The 19,816-nt window shown below is 48.2% G+C and overlaps 1 protein-coding gene across 2 annotated transcripts; it reads left to right on the forward strand.

The window, feature by feature from the left end:
- Positions 1–1,954: 1,954 nt before the first annotated feature.
- ABHD4 (abhydrolase domain containing 4, N-acyl phospholipase B) lies at positions 1,955–13,961 on the forward strand. 2 transcript variants are annotated; one of them, XM_045841271.1, is made up of 7 exons: positions 1,955–2,048; positions 5,289–5,377; positions 6,607–6,979; positions 7,130–7,284; positions 8,682–8,793; positions 11,376–11,562; positions 12,496–13,961. In XM_045841271.1, exons 1-7 carry the CDS (start codon positions 1,987–1,989, stop codon positions 12,583–12,585), a joined length of 1,068 nt encoding a protein of 355 aa, XP_045697227.1. In that variant the 5' UTR covers positions 1,955–1,986; the 3' UTR covers positions 12,586–13,961. The 2 variants fall into 2 exon arrangements, with proteins under 2 accessions (XP_045697227.1, XP_045697228.1); XM_045841272.1 differs by having other exon boundaries at positions 2,019–2,159.
- Positions 13,962–19,816: the final 5,855 nt, after the last annotated feature.

The following is a 19,816-nucleotide window of genomic DNA, read 5'->3' on the forward strand; positions in this document are numbered from 1 at the left end:
CCCCATGAACCCTAGACTCTAAGTGGAGGGAAACTAATGATAAATGAGTAAACAAATACATGCGATAATTTCAGAGAGTGATAAGTGTTGTGAAGAAAATAATGTGATAGGGTAGACTAGGGGTGTCTTTTAGACCGTGTTGTCAGGAAAGGCCTCCGAAGAGGGAAGGTTTGAGCTGAACTCTGAATGCAAAGATGCCAGCACTGTGAAGGGGCAAGCAGCCCGAAGTGGCCGCAGATAGAAAGCCTACATTTACAACTAGAGCAGGTTACTTTCTTCCTCTTGTTAATGGTGTTCTTAGTGCCTATCATAATTCTTGGCTTTGAATATGTATGTATATAATAATAATAACAATAATAACAAGTAACATTTTAGCATAGATAAATGTACTAAATGTTTATGTGAATTATCTTGGTTAATCTTTAGAAGACACAAGACAGAAATAGAAAATTAAGAGACAGCAAATAACTTACCCAAGGGGGCATGCAGTGGATAAGTGGCAAAACCAAGACCGACCTTAACCCAGGCTTCGGACCCCAGAAACTATGCTTCTAGCAATCAACCAGTGTGTCTCATTGAACTCCAGCGTCTAAAATGCTTCCTAAAAATGTAGCTTTTTAGCATCAAGCCCAGCCAACTGAATTAGAATCTCAGAGGGTAGGAAACCTGAGTTTTTAATAAGCCCTCCAAATGATCCTTATACACACTGAAGTTTAGGGCCACTGCATTTTGTTGAAGGGATGATTGAGTGTGACAGGTCCTCTGCTGTTTGTACTACTTTGCCCCACGGATTGCAAATTCCTAGGCCTCTGAACTCTATAAATGCCCATTCTCTTAAACTCTAAGCCTTTACAATGGTAATCAGATCATTTTAACACTGTTACAAGAAGGAAGAAATCTCAATCTCCTGAGCCCCTGTAGGATAGCTAAAGAAAAACACCTTGACAAACCCTTCTGGACTAGCATTGTCCCACCCACCCTCCACCACCCCCAAGTCTAGTTCCACCCTAACCAAGGGATGACCTGAAATCAGACAGCTCCAGGGACGTCAGGCCCTGTTGACCAGTTCGGGTAAGGTCTGGAGCCAGCCTCAAGACTTGGCGGCTCTGCGCAGCAAGCCTGAAGTGCACTCGGAATCTGAGCTAAGCCAGCCACCCCATCACCCAAGCCCCCACACCCCACCCCAGCTACCTAAAGCAGACCCAGCTTTATAGGTTATAGATTAGTTCTTCAACTCCCACTCCTGAGGGGCGGGGAGGGGAGGCAGGTATCTTCCCAACTGTGGGAGACCTGGTTGAGCCACATCTTCCTGGAAACTAGGTTGGGAAATCTCCAGAGCAAAGGAATTACATCTTGACATATGTCGCTTATGTATAGGGTTGCCAGATAAGATACAGGATGCCCAGCTATGTCCCAAATATTACACGGGGCATACTCACTCTATAAAAGCATTTGTTGTCTTTCTGAAATTCAGCTTTAACTAGTCCTGTTTTTTATTTACGAAATCTGGCAATCTACTTAGGGTAAAGGACCTCCAGCCCTTTGCAGGAGCATTTGACCGGCGATATGGTCTCCACATACATCATAAGCATCGGTTCAAAAAGAACAGGAGGGGAGGACTTCAGAGGGGACGCAACTATATAATAGGGAAGCCCCCAAAGTGTGTAAGAGCCTGCAGGAGGTTCTGGAACCTTTTTAATTATGGGAGAATGGGGGTGGGGGTTCTAGAGCCCCCGTGAAGGACTCAGTTGTTTCAGGCCCCTCATTCCCCTCACCGTCTCCGGAGTGTGTGAACAGAGTTACCGTACTATCTGCCAGACCGCTGGACCACTCCGCCCGCCACTGGATCCCGCCCCGCCCACCCGCGAGGCTATTGGCAGAGTCTGCCTTCGGCAGCCCCGCCTCCGCGGCGCCGCGCGCTGGCCACGCCCCACCTTGTTATCCGACTCCCCTCTGGGTCAGCTGGTGCGGGCGTCAGGCGGAGGGATGGGCTGGCTCGGCTCGACCCGGCAGGGCTTGTTTACTATGGCTGATGATCTGGAGCAGCAGTGAGTGAATCCTGTCTCTTTCTCTTTCTCTGTCTCTCTCTGGGCCGTGATCCTGGGACTGTCTGTGGCCGAGGAACACTTTTAGACACCTTCCTGCCTTTCCTGTTTCAGGTCGGCCTTAGGGGAGGGCTGGGGGCTGTTTGCTCGCTTTGCTTTTGCCCAGAAGGGGCGGTGGCAGAGCGGGGTCGGGGGGCGGGCAGAGGTGGAAGATAAGTTTGCCTGCAGCTTAGGGATTTGAACTTTACACGTTAGTCTTCGTGTTCGCTTCTGGGTCTGCTCTACCCGGGATGAGATTCAGTGGGAATGTCTAAGAACCCCAAAGCACGCTCGTGGGACGCGGTTGCGGGGGTAGTGGCCAGGTCTGCAGGTCTGGATTCGCCCTGGGCTCCAAGTCGGGGGTGGGAAGAGCCTCGTTTCGCTGGGCATGGAGAGGACACAGAAGGAGGAAAGAGGCCTCCACCGCACTGGAATTCGTCTAATTGGAATAATGAAGGGACTTGAAAGCTTTCTTAAGCTCTCACCCACCGAGACACTTCACAGCTTGTGATCCTAGTTGATAATGTTTTTAATCTTCATAACAATATATTTTATGATGTGACCTCAAAATTAGAGCTTAGGGGGTTTGTTACTACTGTCTCAAGAGAATCATGTTTGGGGTGCCACCTGTAGATGGTGTGACTAGCCCTTTGCTGTCTGGCAAGAGCCAGGAAAAGTTGCTTCCAGAAGAATGACTCAGCTCCCAGCCAAGCCTTGGTTTCACCAGAACGGGGAATTTCGTGGGTCTCATGTTCCCCCTTTTCAGAGCAGCAGAACTGGCAGTTTGCAAAACGAATTAACATTATGACAATAATAGCCTCCTGTGCTTGAAGAGACTCAGCAGAATGTTACTTTCTAAGATGACTTTCCCAAGACAAAATATACAACAGCTACAGTGACTTAGGGAAACAATACTGGAACTGGTTGAGATGCAGGTAAACTACCTGCATCTTTTTTACAAATGAAGGAGCCAGTGCCTATAGAAGTTAGGAGACTTGCCCAAGATCACAGAGGTCCAGAACAGGCTTTTGACCCAGCACAGAATCCCTTCTGCCTTACCCCCATTTAGAGGGACGAGACCATGCTGGCCAGGCTAAGTTCATGACTAAGTGGCTTCTCTGTTCTTTGCCTGAATCCTCCTATCCCCATTCCTCACCTCCTCAATTGTACTGGGCAGCTAACAGTGTGCCTGGCTCTATTTCCAGTGCTGTACCTATAACATTTTTGGTGAAGAAGAGAAGCAGAGTAAAGCTCCCTCAATATCTGCTGAGCAGTCCATAGTGCTATTCCATTGAACAGTATTTCTCCTGAGTGCTATAATGTGGGATCCAGATGCCTTGGTCTGACCTGTAACAGTCTCCTACAATGTGAAAAGAAAGTTTGTCTCTTAAGACTGGCAAAATTGTGTGGTCTTGGTGCGCATGCTTCAAGCTTACAAGGAATTTCAGTAGAGAATTGAAGAGGGTTCTGAGTCTCCATAGGATTTCATTGATGAGACTGACAACTGTCATCTGGCTATAATGTCATTGATGTACCACTCTCAACTGCAGCCTCAGTATTTCTTTCAAACTCAATCATTGAGAATTGCTATGAGCAAAACATTTATTGGGAGTTTATCTTGCGTTAGACAGTATTCTATGTGTTTTAGGTGCATTAACTCATTTCACCTTTATGACAACTCTATGAGGTCTATATGATTATTACCTCTCTTTTAAAAGTGAGGAAACTTTGACACAGAAAGGCCAAAGTCACATTGCTGGTAAGTGGCAATAGAACTCTGGCCTTCTGGCTTTAGATCACACCTTTCAGAAAACAGACCAGTGTGAAAATTGTGTTCTCTACTGTAAGTATTCATGGATGGCCTTGAAAAGCTGAGACTGGAACTGACAGGGAAGTGGTACAGAGAAACCTGGATGTGCAGTCTGGGTTCTCTAGTTCTGCTTTTTCTAACTAGCTGTATGATCTCTTTGGGCATTAGTTTGGTCATCTGTAGAATAAAAAGGCTGAGTTAGATGATTTCTAAGGAACCATCCTAATTCAAAGCTCTGTGCTTCAAATGATGCCCAGTGTGTGCTAAGCAGGGCAGGGGGAGGGCAATGACTCTTCTCATTCTCCCACAGAATGCCCCATGTGACTACACCGATGTTCACAGGCCCTTGCTGTAGCTGGTGGTGTCCATCCTATAATCTTCTTTACACAGGCAGTTCAAGAAAAGGAAAATACATGGGATGGAAAAGGAATAATAGAAACACATTCATTGAGTATTTAATTTGTCCCAGGCACTTTACAAGTTCCCATGTATATCTAAATGCTCAAAAATAGGTTGTTTATCAGGCCAAAGCCATTCTGTTTGTAAATGACAATACTGTAACTCAGGTGCAAGGCTGTTTTTATTATTATTGTTTTTGTTGTTTTTATTATTACTGTGAAACTGGTGCTTTCAACTTCTACTCTGCAATGACTTCAAGTCCTATAGATATGAAGGAGAGAGCAGAATACATTGTCTTCCCTATTGTATTGCCTGCCATAGGATGCAAGAAATATATGAAGTTCCTACTCATCTTATAATTTGGAAAACAAGGCCAAAAGCAACCTGTGTCCAGTCAGTGATTCCCAGCAGGACTTGAACTAGGTCTCCCACCTCCTGCTCCCTGCCTATCCCATCTCATTGCTCAAGGATTGCCTGAGAGCCTAACGGGGCACTGACAGTGCTCTGTGCTTCCAGGGGCTTGGAAGAAGTCACATACAAACTGCAGTGCCCTGCCAGGAGGGCAGGTGGCATGGGAATTTGTCCCACTCCAGAGAACATTCAGTCCTGAGGATAGCGAAAGATCATTGAAACATTAGTTAAAAGTTGGCCTTCTCCCCCTATAATCTCCTGGAACATTATGAAAACCAGAGACAAAGGGGATTGTACAGCTCAAATGAGATAAATGTGAAAGCTCTTTGTAAACTCTAATGTGCTGTGCACATGGTATTCTGAGTGTCTTTGAAACAAAGGGCATGTTGTTACTGGCCATTTACCAGAGAAGATACAGTCTATCAGGCAGTGAGGGAATTGCCCACTGCCACAGTGGGAGGTCTCCTGAGCCTGGGAAACACTCTGCACCCTGATAACTCTTTTGCAACTGTCAGCGAAGCTGAGGGCATCCATGTTTCCTTTCCAATGTTGCCAATGAGCATCTCTGTGTCTCCTTGTCCCAGGCCTCAAGGTTGGCTGAGTAGCTGGCTGCCAGCTTGGCGCCCCACTTCAATGTCTCAGTTGAAGAATGTGGAAGCCAGGATTCTCCAGTGTAAGTAGAAGGGACAGTTTGTGCCACCTTCCTTAGGGGCCTAAGGAGGATAGAGGATCTTCTCAGAGCCTGGTACACAGGGCCCACTGACTCCTGATTAAAAATGCTTGGGAGTGGGAGGAACGGTTGTCAGTGGTCCAGGGGAAGCAATTTGTTGAGAGGACACCATAATCTATGATAATGGTTCCTCAGCACCTCCCTCCCTGTCCATCACGCTAGCTCCTGCCACATCCTGCAACCTCACCTCCAACCCTATGCCTACCATTAGCTCACAATGCACACAAATACACACATTCTCTCCTTCCCTCCTTTTCCTCCTATTCCTCTCTCATTCCTCTCTCCTGTCTGTTATTCCAAACACACAAGCACTTCTTAGATTTACCACCTTCCTACCCAAGGACTAGCAAGCAGTCCTATATTCTCTAATGTTACTGTTGCCCCTCCACCTCTCTGGTGTGAGGCAGGAGTTTGGGGTTCCCACAGGCTAGCTGTCATGGGCAGTGTTATATCGGGGCAGGCACCCCAGGACCCTTCCCAGCCACTGGCTCAAACAAGGTTCTTGGGCCACGTCTCCCGTCCTTCCCATATGATCTTACCTGCCCTGTACTACTTGCCCAGCCATGGCTACCCTTTCCCTTATGGGCCTGAGTAAGTGCAACTGAAGAACAGCCACAGCTTTCAAGCTCTTGCCCAGGATCCAGGTGACTTCCCCCAGGCAGCTGTCAGGTGGAGGGGGTGCCTTTGTGTCGGCAGAGCAAGCACTGCCCACCTTGGTCTGTCTCTAAGAGGAATAAGCCCATGGCTCAGTTCACACCCATCACCCCCTCCACCTGGCTCCACTCCAGTTAGAAGCTGCCCTCCCAGTTACCCTCAGTGAGGACACTTCTGTCCATCTGTCAAGCTCCAAGCACACACAGGTCCTAGAGCAATGGATGCAGGAACTCTGTGAGGTCAGTAGAGTCACCGCAACCCTGGGCCCAAAGGGAGCCAGGCAAACAGCCTCGAGGAGTAAGATGGGCACTCATTACTTACAGACTAGATGGCCTGCAAATTGTACTTAGAGTTGAACTCCTAGGGTATGTGGTGAGAGGGTACGAAAGGAAGGAGTGAAGGGAGGTCAGGAAGGGTTTGGGAATGGAGGGACAGGGCTGAAGAGCAGTAGTCCCAGCAAAATGATGGTGCTGTTAGAAAACAGACTCATTGCTCTGCCCTGAATCCCCTCTCCCCAGGTCTCCAGAACAAGTTCCTGGCCAGATACGTGTCTCTCCCAAACCAGAACAAGATATGGACGGTGACTGTGAGCCCCGAGCTCAGGGACCGTACCCCTTTGGTGATGGTGCATGGCTTCGGGGGCGGCGTGGGCCTCTGGATCCTCAACATGGATCCCCTGAGTGCCCGCCGCACGGTGCACACCTTCGACCTGCTGGGCTTCGGGCGGAGCTCCAGGCCGGCATTCCCAAGGGACCCAGAAGGGGCCGAGAATGAGTTTGTGACCTCAATAGAGACGTGGCGGGAGACCATGGGGATCCCCAGTATGATCCTCCTGGGGCACAGTTTGGGAGGATTCCTGGCCACTTCTTACTCTATCAAGTACCCTGAAAGGTAAGGAGGAGCCACCCTCTCAGGCATGACCTAACTCCTTGCCCTGCTGGGAACCTTCCAGTATTGGTTTCCAGTAGTTCTCTTCCTCCTGGGTGATTTAAGGGCTCTGGTACTCCAAGCAAATACAACTTCTCCTTTGTCCTCCCATAGAGTTAAACACCTCATTCTGGTGGACCCATGGGGCTTTCCCCTCCGACCAACTGACCCCAGTGAGATCCGTGCACCCCCAACCTGGGTCAAGGCCGTGGCCTCTGTCCTAGGGCGTTCCAACCCACTGGCTGTTCTTCGAGTAGCTGGGCCCTGGGGTGAGTAGCCTCCAGATAAAGAAACCATCTCCTCAAACCAAGGCTGGCCGGTTCTAGAAGCCCCACTGCTTCTGGGCTCCCATCATCCCTGCTTGTTCTTGGAAAGTGGGGGTGGGCCTAGCATTGTTATTTAAAGCTATTAATCTGGATCAGATCTCTTTGTCTGAAGTTTCAGAAGGTTTTTTTTCCCTTCATCTACCTGGAAGAAGATTTCCTATGCAAGAGGCAGATGGAGCAGAACTACTACTCTGTGCCTTGATTAGCCCCCACTCCCCCACAGAGAGAGAGAAAAGGGCCATGAGGTGACTCTTCCTCTGCTGAATTCTTACGCTGCATATGTGGGTTTACGGCAACCTGTGTGGTAACCACCACTGGCTGCCTTCTCTGCAGCTCACCCAGCACCTGCAGCCCGGCAATGTCAGAGCCAGAGCCTCCAGCACAGCCCACAGTGTTGGGCAAGCCCCTGGAAACCCTGCCCTGCTCCCGTCAGACACCCTTTAGTAGCTGTCAGACATTCTGTGGCTGGAGGGAGGGAAGGAGTTCAGAGGGAACCAGCCAGAGTAAGTGAAGACAGCAGGTCCCAAGCTTCTGACCTCAGACTGCCAGCACCCTAACTTTCTGCCAAGCTTTTTACTCCGATGAAGTGAAAGGCAGATGTCCTTTTTGGAAAAGGTTGGTTGACCCTCTGTCTTCCACTAATGGCTTATGTGTACATAGTAATGTCCAATAGCCAGTTATTGTGAGTTAATTGCTAATGGCTAAGAAAGAGTTGTCTCTCTAGGCCCTTCATGAACAACAGAATGACTGTGGATAAAGAGAAAAATGAGTATTTGAGGAGAAGGTAGGAGTTTAGGAGAAGCCCAGCTCCCCCCACTCTCCCCACTTTTGGACTCGCACCTGGCCAGGTTCCTGCATGGGCAGCAGAGCTGCTGTGGCTGTGACAGCTGGCTGGCTGCCATGGCAGAGGGCCAGGCCCCAGGGCATCCTGGGTGTGCCTCCCTCTGACCCTGCCCTTCTCACCTGCAGAGAGACCAGAAGAGACAAAAGTCAGAAGTTGACCAGGAGGCCCAACTTTTATAGTCTGTTTTGGGTGCCCTGCTGCCTGTTGTTTATGAACTATATAAAGAAGGTGAAGAGAACAGATTGCTCTAAAACTGTGCCCTGAGTCTCAGGTACCAGGGTTAAGTTTGCTTCTCGCTCATATTATGTTACAGGCCTGAACATGAGCAGGCTCTTGGGAGGTGTTCTAGTTTCATTCACTACCTCAAGGTGAAAAAGCCATAAGGGTCTTAGGAGTAGCAGAAATAAACGTTTGGTGAAAGTTGTTAAAACATGTGCAGGCAGGAGCCTTGCCCCCACCACCCAAACTGGCCACCCCATGTTCTCTCCCCACCCAGGGCCTGGCCTGGTGCAGCGATTCCGACCAGACTTCAAGCGCAAGTTTGCAGACTTCTTTGAAGATGATACTATATCAGAGTATATCTACCACTGCAATGCACAGAATCCCAGGTGAGGGCAGCTCCCGGGGCCAGCTCCTGGTAGGCGGGTTTGGAGATAAAATGCCAGCAGCTGGGCAACTGCAGAACTGTCCTGGGATCTTCTGTGCTGTACTTCCTCTTCCACAAAACTTCCCTTCAGCTAGGGAAACAGAGGCATTAGCAGGCGTGATCATCCCCACAGACTTCCCCAGGGAGAAGCACAAAGGGACGGAGAACACAACCGATTAATTAAAGCTACCACCATCTCTAGAGGTGACCCTTATTCTGCTGTGGAGACAGTCAGTTTTCCTGACGGGCAGGAGTCTGGAAAACATTTGAAAAGATCTTTTTCTTCTTTTTTTTTTTTCTATTTTTTAGTGAAAAAAATGGTACAAATGTGGTATTTTTATAAAGGCAAAAAGGAAAAAAGAAGGCTTTTGCTGTCCCAGACCTGTGGTTCCCAGATTTCCTTGTTATTGCCAGTCTGAGATACCACGTGACAGCGTCAGAGAACCTCCTCGCCTACCTTCCTCTGCACACACGTGACTACATCTACAGAGTACATGCCTACAAATAGAATTGCTGGTTGAGAAAACATGCATTTTAAAATTTAATTATGTGCAGTATTGTTGGGACAGGAATTCTTTCGAAATCTTTTGGAGATTTCCGGGTGTCCCCAAAGTCTCGGGAGCTTCATGTCTACAACTGCTCACACAGCAGGCCCCACAAGCCTGTTCCTCTGCATTCTTGGCCCCTGACAGGCAGGGTGTAGTCAGGGAGGTAATCTTCCCCTCAGGCCATGCTGTGCAAGAGGTTGATAACAGGAGGCTGCTTTGGTGGCACCTCCTCTGTGCTGGCCTCACCCTGAGCTGCTGGGAGGCTTCTCGGGAGCCAAGGTCACTGGGAGCAGCAGCACTGCCCCACCTCATTCCAGGCCTGTCCAGGGCACTGTTATGAGCCAAGGCTGTGAAGAAAGGGGGGTTTTTCATTCCAGCGGTACTGTCTGAGCATTAGACTCAAACCCAGACAGCCCTCAGGAAGCGTGGGAACGGCCCATCCAACATTCCGCATGAGCTCAGCTAAATGAAGGGTCCCACTTAGGCAGCAGTACAGAAACTCAGCTCAGCAGTCAAATCAGGTAGCCCTCTGCTTTCTGCGCTCTGCCCCTCTTTCAGCCTCCGCTGGGCTCAGTGCCAGTCTCATACCCACTTGAGGCCCCTCACGCACAACCCTAGCCCTTTCCTCGGAGTGTTCCTCAGCCTTGGTCCTAGTTCTGGACAGTGAATAGCCTCCCAATCTAAGCCACAGAATATATAATAAAGGGACTCATTTGTGTCCTGAAGGAAGCAGAGATGATGTCATTGATAACTAGTCACCTCCTGTAAATACCGTCACTTATTTTATAACCCTCTGGGGGTGTCTGAGTTGCAACCCCAACAAGCTGACTCTTACCATTCCCTTGGAAAACATGAAATTTAGCCAAGGAAAAATCTGGGGGGAGGAGGGGTGCGGGGAGCATACCTACTCTATTTCACCTAAACTTAGGGGCTTTATGCATATTTTTATTTTCCTCACAATGACCTGATAGAGTAGGTATAATTCCTCTATAATTTGTAGATGAGAAAGTTAAGGTGTGTTCTGGTTACACGACTTGCTAAGAGAGTATAGCCAGGACTTGAACTCTCGTCTCCCTGACTTCAGAGTCCATGATTTTTCCACTACGCTGAAATGTCTTAAGGAAGAACTGATTCCGGTGACTTGTGCAGAACTCAGGTTCTGCTTAATCCCAGGGATGCAAAGGAGACTGGCTGACTCTGGTAGAAGGCAGTCTCCTGAATCTCCTCTGCTCCCCGAAAAACTACAGACCAGCCCAGAAAGCCACTTCCGTACCAGCCGTACAGGCCCCTCACGATACAGCCTCTATTAGCTCTACCTAAGGAAGTGACCAGGGAGCAGAGTAGATTCCACTGGCAGTCGTTGCTTCTCACACAGCTCCAACTGCTGCTCCCCCAGGTCTTCCTAAGACAGATGTTTTATTCTCAGGAAACTCTCTGTACTGCTGTAGTATTCACTCCTCGGGCTCCACCTCAGGTGGACTCACTCTCCCTCCACCCCCAACAGGCTAACCCTCTAGTCTGTGGCCTTACAGCACTCCGTCGCCCTCCCATACTTCTTGGGAAGTGTAAAGTTAATTAATCATATCATTCATTATTTAATGCCTAACATGTGAGCTGAAATGTGAACCAGATCCGCAGGTACTCACCGGCCTTGTTCATGTCCCCTCACTCAGCTCAGGGTGTGGCATGTAAATATTGTTGGAGAAATATTAACCCATTACATTCTTGGACAACACTCAGTGCCTTGGGGGTTTTCACAAGTGTGTCCCTCCAACTCAGCTTGTGTTAGAAGGCCTCTAAGATTCAGCCCCATCTCCTAATCTTACCAGTATTTAATGAGTCTCAAACCATTAAAGGAATAATGAGATTTTATTGAAGGAGTTTGAGAGGAAGACCAATATGATGAAGATACCGCCCCAGCCTCTGAAGAGACCAAGTTGACATTTTATGCTATACAGTTTATTCTACTAATTCCCTATCCCGTTTTGCTTCTTAGCGGTGAGACAGCCTTCAAATCTATGATGGAGTCCTTTGGCTGGGCCCGGCGCCCCATGTTGGAGCGAATTCACTTGATTCGAAAAGATGTGCCCATCACCATGATCTATGGGGCCAACACCTGGATAGACACGAGCACGGGAAAAAAGGTGAAACTGCAGCGGCCAGATTCCTATGTCCGAGACATGGTACGTTGGCCACCCGAGGAGCAGTATTGAGGTAGAAAAGCTGTGCGTTGATGCCAGCACATGCCCGTTGTCTCTCAGCGTGGATGCGCACTCTGGGTAGAGAAGGGTGACGGGAGAGTCAGCGGGGAAAAGAGGGATGAACAGGCTGAGACGGGGCGGTGGACTTGAAAAGGTTGGTTCTCTGTCACTTCAGACGAGATCGGGCACATTCAGGGTGGTATGGCTATAGACAAGACGAGACAATCACTCGGCTGCCTCCCACACACCTCCAACTGGGAACCAAGCCTGAAACTCAGGCGTGGGCCCTGACCAGGAATTGAACCAGCACCTTTTGGTTTAAAAGCTGGCACTCAATCCACTGAGCCACCTCAGCCAGGACTCTATCATTTCATAATCGGGGCCTCTCACTTCTGTGTAGCCCAGTTCAGCTAAAAAGTATGTTCTTGTCCAGTAGCCCAGCACCAACATCATGATGCCACTTGAGCCCCCAGGAATTCCCACTCAAAACCAGAACTGTGAACAGTAGAGAAAATAGTAGAGACTGACATGAAGCCTTCCCATCACACTCCTACCTTCCCTTTTTAAACGCCTCAACGTTTATTTGCTAACGAGTGTGCTTAATTAGGCTGGCTGCCAAATGGGCCCTGGTTTATGGGCCTGTGGATAAAATGAGCAGATCGGTGGTGGGACTAGCATGGAAGGCAAGGTACAGTGAATGGCCGCGGGAGGAGAATGGGCTATTGAGAATCATTGGCTCCCACAGGAAAGGAGAAAATCTTTCTCCCCAAGACCCGGGGAGAAAAGTGAGTAAGTTTCCAGTAAGTGCTCATGGGTGATAGGCAAGCAGATCTAAAGGAAAAGAAGAGGTTTAACAGCTTTCCAGTGCCTGGAGTAAATGGCTCTCCCACCCCTGGCGGGTTCCTTTTTCCACAGGAGATCGAGGGTGCCTCGCACCACGTCTACGCAGACCAGCCGCACATCTTCAATGCTGTGGTGGAAGAGATCTGCGACTCAGTTGACTGAGCTGCTCTCATCAGAGGAAGCGGAGAAAGCCAGAGAGTCGCTCTCACCTCCCTGTCTGCTTACTCATCCCTGTCCTTTCCTCACCAACTAACGTGCCAGCCAGGTAGAGTCTTGGGCCATTCCCAAGGCAGGAACACAGTGAAGAGCACTCCTGACCCCCAGTGAAGGGCTGGAGGCAGAAGCCACCAAGAGGCCTTGAGCTCCCCACCCCAGGGAAGAACACGAAGGGTCACTTAGTGCCACCCTGTCTTCTCCATGCCAAGTGTTGCGAAGGTAGTGGTTATGAAGGGCCCCCACCGAAGGCAGAGTGGCCTCTCTTCCCCTGGACAAAGCAGAGGCTCCCATAGTCTTTCCCAGCTCTGGGATGTTTCTGGGGGTAGGTTCCATGCAAGAGCATCTTCCTCCTCCATCATCATTTAGCGCCCATCCCATGCCAGCATCCAGAGTCTGGCTGGGGCCAGTCCCCACTTTTTACGAAGAACAGGTCCTGGAGCTCCCTTGTTCTTCAGAGTCCCCCTGTGACCTGAGAGGTCACGGCCAAAGCCCTCATTAATGGATGAGGAACTGGCTGAGGCAGGACATGGCTGGCCCATGGTAGTAGCACTCTGTTCCAGGAAAGCTCAGGCCGAAACCCAGGTCTGCTCTGCCCTGTGCTCATTGCAGACTCCATTTGCGAAGGTTACAGGCAGGCTCCACTGCTGTGGGGTAACTGGTGGAGGGCATGCCCATCTCTGCCCCATGTTCAAGCCACATTGCACGTGGGTACTGCTGTCCTGCCCTGTATCTCAGCCCCGGCTGCCTAAGCCGGGAACACTCAAGTGCTTCCTTCCCTGCCCCCTCTTCCAACTGGGAGGCTTCTGTGCCTCCCTCTGTGCCTTGGGCCCTGAAGCCCCACCTGTAGTACAGAGCAGAGGTGGCCACTGGTGGAGAAAGAAAGGAAGGCCCTTCAACATAGGGCCCTGTCTGGATTCCCATGCTCGGGCAAGATTTTTCTTCCCATCCCCAGAGCTGAGGCCACCTGAAGCCCCTGCCCGTGGTCCCGTGGAGAGCCTCGTGCCAGCAGTTTCCTGTCCTCATCAGCCACAGATGGTTCTCACTGCCTGGCCCTCCATCCCTGCCATCTGTCCCCCATGGTCTCCAGTTCATCCCGTTCAACCTACCTGTCACTCTCTCCCAGAGACTGGTTCCGGGTGCTCCTGCGAGGTTCTGGGCAGTAGGCTGGGCCTGGCCTCAGAACCAGGGCAGCTCCTGCCTGCTCCTTCACTTTTGTAAAGCCAACCCTTCACCAGAATAGTATTAACTCATCGAGCTTTGTACTGCTGGTCCAGCTGCCTCAGGCTCCTTTTCTACATTAATAAAGAAATTAGTAAAAACTGCTGGTGGTGATGATGTTTAATATTGCTCCTTCAGGAGTGCTGGGGGTGGTGCCACATTCACAACAGCCCATGTGATGCAGAGTCAGGGAAGGGGGCCCTGAGGGGTACCCGCTTACACACCTTTCCCTCCCATTCAGCACAGCATTCGCCCTCTAGACCAGGTTGGCAGGGGCACTCTCAGCCGGCCCCCTCAGAGGTGGGGAGTGGATGGACCAAAGCCTGACTCAGGAGAATTAGGCAGAACTGGGTGCTCCCTGCTGCCCAGTAAATAGCCATGTTCTGAAGTTCGCTCCACATGGGCCTACACCTGGACTGTGCCCTCCTGCATACAGCCTGTTTTTCTAACTTCCCTTGTGCAGGTAAGCTGGTCTCTGACTCCCCTCCCCGAGCTGGACTTTGGCCCTCCCATAAACATGTAGTTACTTATTTCATGTCCGTCTTTCTTCCCTAGATCATAAGCTACTTAGTAATAGGGGCATGTTTGGCACCTAGTTCATGTTCAGTAAATGTTTGTTTTCACTAAGCCAAGATAAGTGAGACATGCCAAGTGTTCAAGTCATTGCCAACGGTGCCCACTGTCTGCTAGCTGACTGCAGCTAGTCCCAGAACTCCACAGCTCGAAGCCGCACATAACCCTACAGATGATGTCATGGTGACTGAAAGACCGAATGTGCGAATGGAACTCCGGGTACAACTGTAAGCTCTGACCCACCCTGAGACTTTGTCTTCTCTGGGACTACAGGTTGCCTGAATGCCAACGCAGCCACTTGGAGGAGAGGGCAGGTACAGGGTGGGGCAAAAGTGGGTTTACAGTTGTGAGTGCGTGGAACAGAGTTTATTCCTGTATTGTTATTTGTTAATTATTGTGTTATTTTCCATCTGAACAACTGTAAGCCTACTTTTGCCCCACCCCGTATTTAGAGCTTACTGCATGCCAAGCACTAAGGCTACAATAGTGAAGAAAAGTGATATCCACCTTCCTGGAAAAGTACATTCTACATGGAGAGGCACATGTCATAAAATTATTGTGTAAATCAATATAATAAAGGGCTGGAAAGGGACACCCCTGAAATGTTGGGATGGCCTCCCCTCAGAAGTGATGGCAGCTGAGCCTGAAGGACATGCAAAGGGAGGGGGAAGGAGAGAACTTCGAAGTGCAAAGGCCTGTTAGCAGGGACAAGGCTGTGAGATGAGGCTGGGACGGGGGTGGGGGGCCCACCATGCAAGCCCTCTGGCCATGAAAAGGACGTTGTGTTCATCCTAAAAGTAATGAAAAAAATTAACTGAGTGTCATGGTGGAGTGGGGAATGTGACAATCTGAGACTTGCAGTGACCACTCTGGTTTCTCTGAAGAGTACAGATTGGAGGGGGTGAGTCCCTGCAGGAGAACTTTGAAGCTACTGCAGTGGCCCAGGCCAGAGATGCTGGTAGCTTGGACTTGACCAGTGGCTAGTGGACACACAGAGGTGAAATATGCAAGAAATGTTTAGGAGATGAAGTCAAAAGAACTTGTCAACACTAAATGATGCTACCACATTCTTGGAGAACAACCTGAGTGTTTTTTTAAAACACAGATTGCTGGCCCTGGCTGGTATGGCTCAGTTGATTGGAGTGTCATCCCATAGACTGAAAGGTTGAGGGTTAGATCCCCAGTCTGGTCATGCATGGGAGGCAACCAATCAATGCTTCTCTCTCCCATCTATGTTTCTCTCTCTTCCTTACTCTTTCCCTCTTTCTCTTTCTCTTTCAAAGCAATGAAAAAAAATGTCCTTGGACAAGGTTAAAAAACATAAATACAGATTCTGAGACTGTATCCCCCAGAGTTTGATTCATTAAATCTGGGTGGAGTCTAACAATGACATCTGCATTTAAACACATTCCCTACGAGATCCTGATGCTCCCATTCATAGGCACTGGTCTAAGGGACCCTGTGCCTCTGACACTTGACCCAGAAGGCCCTGGCATGGGGAAGTAGGGCCCATGGCTCTGAGAGTTCATCTCCTTGCCCCAGAACCACTGTGGGAGGCTACCCACCATTCTGATTTCCCAAAAAAATGCCAACACAAGTGCAAGAGTTTGAAGGTCACCCAGAGTGCCCTGTTTACACTACAAGGCATACACACATGCATGCACGCTGACACACACACACACCAGCTGAACAGGGTGTTCCTGACATTCCCAGGGCTGGGACTAAGAAATCACTATGAACATGCCACCCAATCAGCACATTTCCTGATGTGTTCTAAGGATTTATGCTAACAGTTTACATTATAAACTCACATTCCTCAGAGGATTGGCAATGTACAAGGAGAGGTTCCACAACAGACAAAAAAGTCTTGACTAACCCAAGACCAGGGAGGTGGTTCACGGTTCAGTGGCTAGCAGAAATGTGCTAAATTTAACTTTCTCATTGGGATAGACACAAAAATATGTGAGCTAAAAAATGCAGTCTGCTATCATAGTGCAAGGAGTGATGACATCTATAAAAATACCTCTCTCTACCCTGACATATCCCCTGTAAACCCACAACTGCAGGTGCAGTTCACGGCCAACTAGAAAATAATCCCATTGACGGCTAGCACACACAGTGTTGGATGAATGGTGCAAAACACCTCTTTTCTCACCTTTCAGTTCATACAGAATCCTCCTGGGATGGGGTCTCGGCTCTCCCTCTAGACTCCCTCTCCTTTCTTCCCTCCCCAGGGTCCTGGTGTTTTACAGAAGAAAGCAAGATGATTGGGATTTTTGAGGGTCAGTCTCAAATTTCCCCAGGTGAAATAGCTCAAGACAAACCGTCTCTTCACTTGCCAATATTAAATGTTTTTTGCAGCATAAACTGAGCATTATTATGCTGGAAAAGTCTTTGCCTTTATCCCACTAAATATTGATGCCACTCTACACGAAGGTTGAGGAGAAGACAGTAGCAGCCTAACACTTTGGGAGAAGAACACATTCCTTGACAGAATATTAAGGGGGTTGCTGACGTGTCTGTTAAGATGCACAGGGCCCTCCCTTCATGCAGGAGGACAAGACCCCATTCTCTGGTCAGTGACTCTGTAAAGGACTAGGAAGAGCCCTCTCCGAACCTGGCCTTGCTAATAGCTAGGTGCTCCTTCCTTGAGTGTGTTCTGAGGCCTGATGTAGAGTTTGCTATAACTCAGCAACCTTGCATGTTGGTGGATACATATGAGAACAAGTTCTACCACAGGAAGAAACCTGGGTGGTGCTAGTTACTGAAGAGAACTCTGAAGGCCTTGGGGTTGCAGGTAACATTTTCACATCCTGAGCTTTTCTCTGAAAAAGAAAGAACATAAAGCCAAACCCCTGACAGCTAACATCGTATCTGAGAACAGGATTTGAGAGAGATCTTGGGACTTATGACAGAAGATGTACAGGCCTCTGATAAATTTTTGAGATAGCTAACACAGAAAACAGGCATCATGTACAATACTTCCTAAAATTTTCAAGGAAAGAGAAAAGTGTCCAAATAAAACTGCAAAACCATGTATTGCACCTATGGTTTCCACAGGTCGGTGGACTGGGGCTGGTCCATAAAAAAGTATTTCTAGTCTATGGTGAGATAAATCACATTTTTTTCAATAGTTTTAAATTCTGAAATTAGGTGCTTTCTAACATTTTCATGATTAAACTATTGTTTTCTGAAAAGATGCTGATATGCTGAGACTGTTTGGGGGTTGAAAGGAAATGCTGCTTCTTGTTGCCAATTATGTCCATTGCAGAGAACATCCCCTTGTAATTTTAATTAACTTTAATAAAATACTAAAGCCTGGGAAATGCTATGTGATTGAAGACCAACATTGGAAAAGAACTGGAATTTTTGTCACAAGAAGATAGATGATGTGGAACCCTTGACTAGAGGATATCTGTGGGAAAATAACATTGTTCAGAGGAAGCTGATCTGGTTAAAGTTTCAACAGGAGTGTGTTAGTGTAAAAAGAAATCACAAAACTGAAAATGGAAGCACATGGATGGAAATGAAAGAAGAACCAAACAGGAAAATAAAACCTGCCAAGAGTACAGGAAAGATGTTAAGATAAAAGTAGACCATGGGTGATACTTTTAAATTCAGGTTGCAGAACTGATCCAAGGCAGGACACACTAGTGCCAGAGTCCCAACATGAGGACGCAAAGTCTCCTGCTAAAAGAAGAGGACCCAGAAAATTCTTGCCCTACTGACAATTTCATTTACTTAATAAGACAGAAGAAAGACTGTCAGATATAAGTTTTTATAGATTTTAGTAAGTCAGATTTCAAAGTGTTCTAAGGAAAATTACCTAAGGGATTCAAAAGGGACAGCAAGTTCTCAAACTTGAGGTTTCAATAGCTTTGTTTCAAAAGATACTGCTGAGGAGAAAAGAGGCTACACCAGTCAGAAAACTACTAGTTATCTTCTGATGAGATCAAACTGTGGGCAGAGATAAATGTCCAGTCTCTAACATCAAAAATTGAACCAAACAAGTAAAACAAGGAGAGTTCATGTGAAAACGTTAAGCCTACATGAAAGCTTTAGTGAACTAAAAGCTTACTGTGAAGCAGAAAAGGATGAAGCTGCCAAAAAAATCAAAAGCAACATTAGGTCTCATTCACTGAACTGGTAGGAGACTCAGTGTTTACACCATGCCCTGATTGAAGTGGAGGTTCAATATTGAGAACATTTTTACTTTTATTAAAAGTGTAACAAAAGACTTCTGGCCAAGATGGAGGCATAGGTGGACACACCATACCTCCACGCACAACCAAGATTGGAACAACAACAATTTAGAGGCAGAATAACACCCAGAACTGACAGAAAACTTATTTGAATGGAAGTCAGACAGCCAAGAAGTTGAAATAGACCTGTTCATCCAGACCGGTAGTAGGGGCAGAGACGAGCAGCCAGGCGTGGGTTGCAGCGTGGAGAACAGGGAGAATTGAGCACATAAGGCAACCAGGAGCATGTAAGGCATCTGGGGCATGCAAGATCGCAGCGGCAGACCCTGAGTATGCAAGCAGCAGCTGGCAGACACAGTGAGGTGGCGATTGTGGAGCAGGGCAGAACGTGCAACCCAGGATCCCAGGGAAGGGACTGAGGTCCCACGGAGAACAGAGCTACTGCCATTGTTCCCTCTCGACCTCGCCCTCACATACAACATCACAATCTAGCAACTGGGGTGCCCAGCCCTGGTGAATACCTAAGGCTCTGCCTCTCACCATAACAGGAGCAACCAGACCAAAAAAAAAAAAAAAGAGAGAGAGAGAGAGATGGCTCAAACAGAAGAACAAATCAGTGCCCCAGAACTCATCCTTTTGAGTGACCAAGAGATAGCTAACCTATCAGATGCACAGTTCAAAACACTGGTGATCAGGAAGCTCACAGAATTGGTTGAATATGGTTGCAAATTAGATGAACAAATGCAGGTTACCATAAAAGAAATGAAGGAAAATGCACAGAGAACCAATAGTGATGAGACGGAAACTGGGACTCAAAACAATAGAGTGGACCAGAAGGAAGAAAGAAACAACCAAACAGGAAAAAATGGAGAAATAAGAATTCAAAAAAAATGAGGAGAAGCTTAGGAACCTCCAGGACATCTTTAAACATTCCAACATCCGAATCATAGGGGTACCAGAAGGGGAAGAAGTAGAACAACAGATTGAAAACATATTTGAACAAATAATAAAGGAGAACTTCCCTATTCTGGCAAAGGAAATAGACTTCCAGGAAGTCCAGGAAGTTCAGAGAGTCCCAAAGAAGTTGGACCCAAAAAGAAACACACCAAGGCACATCATAATTACATTAGCCAAGGTAAAAATGAAGGAGAGAATCCTAGAAGCAGCAAGAAATAAGGGGACAG

The sequence above is a fragment of the Phyllostomus hastatus genome, unplaced genomic scaffold, assembly GCF_019186645.2.
Source record: "Phyllostomus hastatus isolate PE091 unplaced genomic scaffold, TTU_PhHast_1.1 phas_contig_348, whole genome shotgun sequence".
NCBI classification, from domain to species: Eukaryota; Metazoa; Chordata; class Mammalia; order Chiroptera; family Phyllostomidae; genus Phyllostomus; species Phyllostomus hastatus.

Excerpts from the sequence above, each read along its gene's own strand:
- ABHD4 (XM_045841271.1), top strand. The coding sequence starts at position 1,987 with ATGGGCTGGCTCGGCTCGACCCGGCAGGGCTTGTTTACTATGGCTGAT. Across the intron at positions 7,285-8,681 it reads TCGAGTAGCTGGGCCCTGGG|GGCCTGGCCTGGTGCAGCGA; the intron begins GTGAGTAGCCTC and ends CTCCCCACCCAG. Across the intron at positions 8,794-11,375 it reads TGCAATGCACAGAATCCCAG|CGGTGAGACAGCCTTCAAAT; the intron begins GTGAGGGCAGCT and ends TTTGCTTCTTAG.